General features: G+C 58.1%; 1 protein-coding gene across 1 annotated transcript; it reads left to right on the forward strand.

Annotated features, from left to right (window-relative positions):
- The first annotated feature begins 3,433 nt into the window (after positions 1–3,433).
- On the forward strand, positions 3,434–4,703 carry LOC126648222 (gastrula zinc finger protein XlCGF49.1-like). Its single transcript, XM_050330969.1, has one exon. The coding sequence runs from the start codon at positions 3,457–3,459 to the stop codon at positions 4,276–4,278; it is 822 nt and encodes a 273-aa protein (XP_050186926.1). The 5' UTR covers positions 3,434–3,456; the 3' UTR covers positions 4,279–4,703.
- The last annotated feature ends 413 nt before the right edge of the window (positions 4,704–5,116 follow it).

Genomic DNA, 5,116 nt, shown 5'->3' on the forward strand with positions numbered 1-5,116 from the left:
AAGGAAAGGGGGGCTGGGGGTGAGGTGACCTGGGATGGCCGGGAATGGGGGCTAAGGAAAAGGGGGATCCAAGGGCTAGGAGAGGCGGGATGACCGGGAAAGGGGAGGCAGGGGGGTCCTGGAATCAAAGAAAGGGGGGTCTGGAAAACTGGGAATGGCCTGGCAGGGGGTCCCAGTGCCTGGGAAAAGGGATGTAGGGGGATCCCAATAATAATAGGGTAGAGCAGGAGGAAACAATGGGATGAGGCTCCAAAGTGCTGATTTGCAGCAACAGGAAGGTGGGGAAAGGGCAGGGAAGTGCCCTCAGGGAATGGGATCCCAGAGCAGATCTGCTGGTCAGGGCCAGAGTGGGAACTGGGAACAAGGATTTTGGGAATGCAGAGCAGCAGGGGGGGCTTGCCCTGCCCATCCTGAGCTTCCCAGAGCTCCGTAACTCCCAGTATGAGCCCAGTCACCTTCAGTATAAGCCCAGTTGCTCCCACTATATCTCACTTGCCCACAACATGGTCCCAATTGGCCCCAGTGTAGTGCCAGTAACTCCCAGTGTGAGTCCAGTATGATCCCAGTCTCCCTCAGCAGGGTGCCAGACACTCCCAGTTGCCCCCAGTGTAGACCCAGTCACTCCCAGTTGATCCCAGTTGCTGCCAGTGTGGTCCCACTCAGCACCAATATGGTCACAGAGACTCCCAGTGTGGGCGCAGTTTCTCCCAGTATGATTCAACTGCCCCAGCTGTGGTCCCAGTCCCCCCAGCATGGTTCCAGTATCTTCCAGTTGATGCCAGTTTGCTCCCAGCATGGGCCATGAAACTCCCAGTAACCCTCAGTAAGGTTCCATTCACACCCACTGTAACCCCAGTTGCTCCCAGTATGGTCCCAGTCACCTCCAGTATGATCCCAGTCACTTCCTGCCATTCCCAGAATGAAGCCAGTATCATGCCAGTTCCTTCCAGTCACTCCCAGTATGATCCCAGTTCCCTCCAGTGTGGTTCCACTTGCTCCCAATATGAAACTAGTCATTTCCAGTATGATCTCATTTAATCCCAGCATGGTCCCAATTGCTCCCACTCAGCCCCAGTATGATGTCAGTCACTCCCAGATACTCCCAGTATTATTGCAGTCACTGGTTCCAGTCACTCCCAGTATATGCCAGTCTCCCCCAGCATGCTCCCAGTCACTCCCAGTTACTTCCAGCGTGATCCCAGTTGCTCACAGCCACTCCCAGTCACCCTCATTGTCATCCCAGTGACTCCCAATTTGACCCAGTCACCTCGAGCACTGTTTCAGTTGCTCCCAGTCTGTCTGTCCCACTTGCCCCCACCATGGTCCCAGTTGCCCCCAGCCTGCTCTTTGTCCCTGCCAGTGTGATCCCAGTCCCTCTCAGTATGATCCCAGTGGCCCCCAGCATGGTCCCATTTGCTTCCTGTTCCTCCCAGTGTGCTCCCAGTTGCCCCTGGCATAGTCCCAGTCACTGCCAGTATGATCCCAGTCTTTCCCAATGGGTTCCCAGTCACACCCAGTTGCCCCCAGTATAGACCCAGTTACTTCCTCTTGCTCCCAGTTGCCCAGGCATGGTCCCAGTTGCTCCTCATTTGATCCCAGTCATTCCCAGTATGGTTCCAGCCAGTCCCAGGATGGCCCAGGTGGCTTCAGGCTGCACCCAGTCCTTCCCAGTTACTCCCAGTTGCTTCCAGCACAATCCCAGTTTCTCTGAGTTGCTCCCAGTAGCCCCAGGTGTGGTTCCAGTTGCCCCAGTTGTGGTTCCAGTGCCCCCAGCATGGTTTCAACCTGGTCCCAATTGCCCCCAGCCTGCTCCTTGTCACTCCCAGTATGATCCCAGTCCCCCTCACTGTGATCCTAGTCTCCCCCAGCTGCTCCCAGTGTGATCCCAGTATGACCCCAGCTGCCCCCAGCATGGTTCCAGTGTCTCCCTATTCCTCCTACTGGGATCCCAGGTGCTCCCAGTCTAGCCCCAAGCAGTCTAGTATGACCCCAGTCTCTCCCAGCATAGTCCCAGTTTTCCCCCAGTGTGGTCCCAGTCACCCCCAGTATGGTTACAGACACTCCCAGCATGATCCCAATGTGACCCAGTCTCTCCCAGTCCGATCTCAGGATGATCCCAGTGTGTCCCAGTCTCTCCCAGTCCGATCTCAGGATGATCCCAGCGTGTCCCAGTGGCTCCCAGAACAATCTCAGGATGATCCCAGTGTGGCCCAGTCTCTCCCAGAACAATCTCAGGATGATCCCAGTGTGTCCCAGTGGCTCCCAGGATGAGCCCAAAGCTCCTGGAACACTTGGAGGCCCCACCCAGGGGAGGTCCCTGCAGGTTCTGTGGCTGCAGAAGAGCCCCCAGGAGCCGAGGGCCCCCCAGAGCTCCCCCAGGCAGCAGAAGGTGGGGACAACTCTCCAGCCCGGGGTCCCGGGAGCACCGGGGGGTCTCCAGCCCGACCCCACAGCCAGGGGCTCCCACAGCCCCTCCTGCTGCCCCCAAAATCCCTCGGGATGGGATGGGTTTGGGAGGAAGGGGGTCCAAGGGTGGGTGCTGGTCCTGCAGGGAGGAAGGGAAGGAAGAGGAGCCTCAGAGTGGGGAGAGCAGAGAGGAGCCATCCTGGAGCTGGGGGAGGACCCCCGAAACCTGAAAGAGGGGCCTGGAGAGGGGGTACCCTTGGGACCCCTGAAACACTGAAGGGGGAGCCTGGAGAGGGGGAGCCCTTGGAGCCCCAGCAGTGCAGACAGGGGGGAGCCTGGAGAAGGGAAAGCCTTGGTAGCCTGGGGAGGGGGGAGTGGGGAGAGGGGGAGTCTCAGGATCCTGAACAGCCCAGAAAGGGGAGAGCCTGGAAAGGGGGGTGCCCAAGTACCCCCTCAGCCTTGTGGGGGGGAATCCAGAGAGGGGGAAACCCTGGGGGCCCAGAAACCCCAAAGCAGAGTCAGGGGAGAAGGGACCCCTGTGACCCTCCCAACCCCTGGTATCCCTAAGCAAGGGTACCCTGGATAGGGAGGTCCGCCAGAACCCTGAAGTTGGGAGATGGGGGAGCCTTGGATTCCTGGGAGCCTCAGCAGCCTGGAGAGGGCAGGGACCCCATAGAGGGGAGACCCAAATACACACGGGACTCCCAGGGGATCCTAGGGGGGACCTACAGAATCCCACAGTGGAGAGATCAGAGAGAAGAAGCTCCTGGATGGGGTTTTTTGGGCTGAATCTTGGTGGTTTGGAGGTTTTTATGGTCCCAGGATTCCCGGTGAGTTCTAGAGGTGGACTTGGGCAGGAGGAACCCCCAAGCCAATGCACTCAGCCCTTGTTTCCCCCTCAGCAGGATTTGTCCTTCCCAAAGCTTGGGCGGATGGAGGAGGCTGCTGAGAGGAAGACGAAAAGGCCGCGAGCCCCCAGGCAGGTGAGGAGGAAGTCAGTGCCCCTTTGGCCCTGTCTTGTGGTGCACATTGGGACCAAATTTGGGGGGGATGTCCTTGGCCTTCCCTCTGGGCTGGAGGCAAATCCCCTGCCTGTCCTTCTTCCTTCCTGCCCCAGGCCCCGAGCTGAGGACGGAGAGCACGGAGGACAAATCCCCCCGGCAGAGCCTGGTGGGAGAGGCCGTTTTGAAGGGCTCCCCGGCGCAGGAAGGCAGCGGGGAGGAAAAGGCCCGGAGATGCCCCCGGAGGAGGGGCTGCAAAGCCAGCCCAGGGAGCTCTGAGGAGGAAAGACCCATCCTGTGCCGGGAAGGCGGCCGGAGCTTGAGCCGGAGCTCCGAGCTGGTGGTCCCTGAGCAGCCTCCCAGCAGGGAGAAGCCCTTCAGGTGCTTGGAATGTGGGAAGAGCTTCAGAAAGAGCTCCCACCTCCTCAGCCACCAGCACATCCACACTGGGGAACGGCCCTACACCTGTCGGGAATGTGGGAAGAGCTTTAGGCACAACTCCACTCTGATCCAACACCAGGTCATCCACACTGGGGAACGACCCTACACATGTGGTGAATGTGGGAAGAACTTCAGGCACTGCTCCTACCTGATCAGCCACCGGCGCATCCACACTGGAGAACGGCCCTACAAGTGCTTGCAATGTGGGAAGAGGTTTCAGACCAGCTCAGATCTCCTCAGGCATGAGCAGACACACACAGGGGAGAGGCCCTTCCGCTGCACCGACTGCGGGAAGGGCTTCAACCGGAACGGCAACCTCGTCAGGCACCGGCGCATCCACACCGGGGAGAGGCCCTTCAAGTGTGGGGAGTGTGGGAAGAGCTTCACCTGGAGCCGTTCCCTGACCCTACACCAACGGACCCACGAGTAAGAGAAGCCCTCTGAGTGCCCCGACTGTGGGAAGAGCTTTGGCCGCTGCTCCCACCCCGAATGACCCCCTGATGGTGAGGCAACCCCTGGAGTCCAGTGACTGTCAGTCCATCCCTTTCCACCAGAAAGGGCCAGTCCCCTTTGCCAGGGGCAGGTTGTGCCAACAGAACCCTTCTTGGGGGGTGTGTGGAGATTCCTGCCTTGGCTGGGACCCCCCAAGGTCACTGCTGGAGGTTGAGAGCAGAGATCTCCCCACGAGCGTTGGTCTGGGGGAGTTCCATCCATCTCTAATTCATAATTCTTGCTTTGGTGCCAGCTTGAGTAGAATTGCTTCAACAATTGCTTTAGTGTAGAGCACTGTCCTATTTTATCCTGTACTAATGGTAGTTTTAGTGTTTCTATTTTGCAGTAAATAATTCTGATGAAGATGTTTTTTCTGATCATTTGTTACGCTAAATATTTCATTTCTATCAATAGATCTGATTTGCCATCCTTAAAACCTGGGGGACAAAAGTGTTTCAGTCCCACCTCTGTAATTCCTCTAAACTGAAAGTGTTGGCATAACCCAAGGCTGAGATTGGATCCAGCAGCCCCAGCACCCCACAGTCAGTTGGGAGCTCAGGGGGTCACCCGCTTTCGCAGTGCTTTTGGGCCCAAAGACCTCCTGGGGATCATCAGACCTGCCAGACCACCCCCCTTTTCCACCGTTCTCCCTTTTCCTTCCACTTTTCCATTGTCCCTTCAATCCCCAGGCCCTCCAAGATCAGTTTTGTGGTCCCAATCCCAACATTTTTCCACACCCCTTCCACATCATCCCCCCACTCCCCAGCCCCCTCATG

This window comes from Myiozetetes cayanensis, unplaced genomic scaffold (assembly GCF_022539395.1).
Source record: "Myiozetetes cayanensis isolate MyiCay16 unplaced genomic scaffold, myiCay2020 scf466, whole genome shotgun sequence".
Classification (NCBI taxonomy): Eukaryota; Metazoa; Chordata; class Aves; order Passeriformes; family Tyrannidae; genus Myiozetetes; species Myiozetetes cayanensis.

What these genes read in the sequence shown, in the direction of transcription:
- LOC126648222 (XM_050330969.1), top strand. Translation starts at nt 3,457, where the DNA reads ATGTCCTTGGCCTTCCCTCTGGGCTGGAGGCAAATCCCCTGCCTGTCC.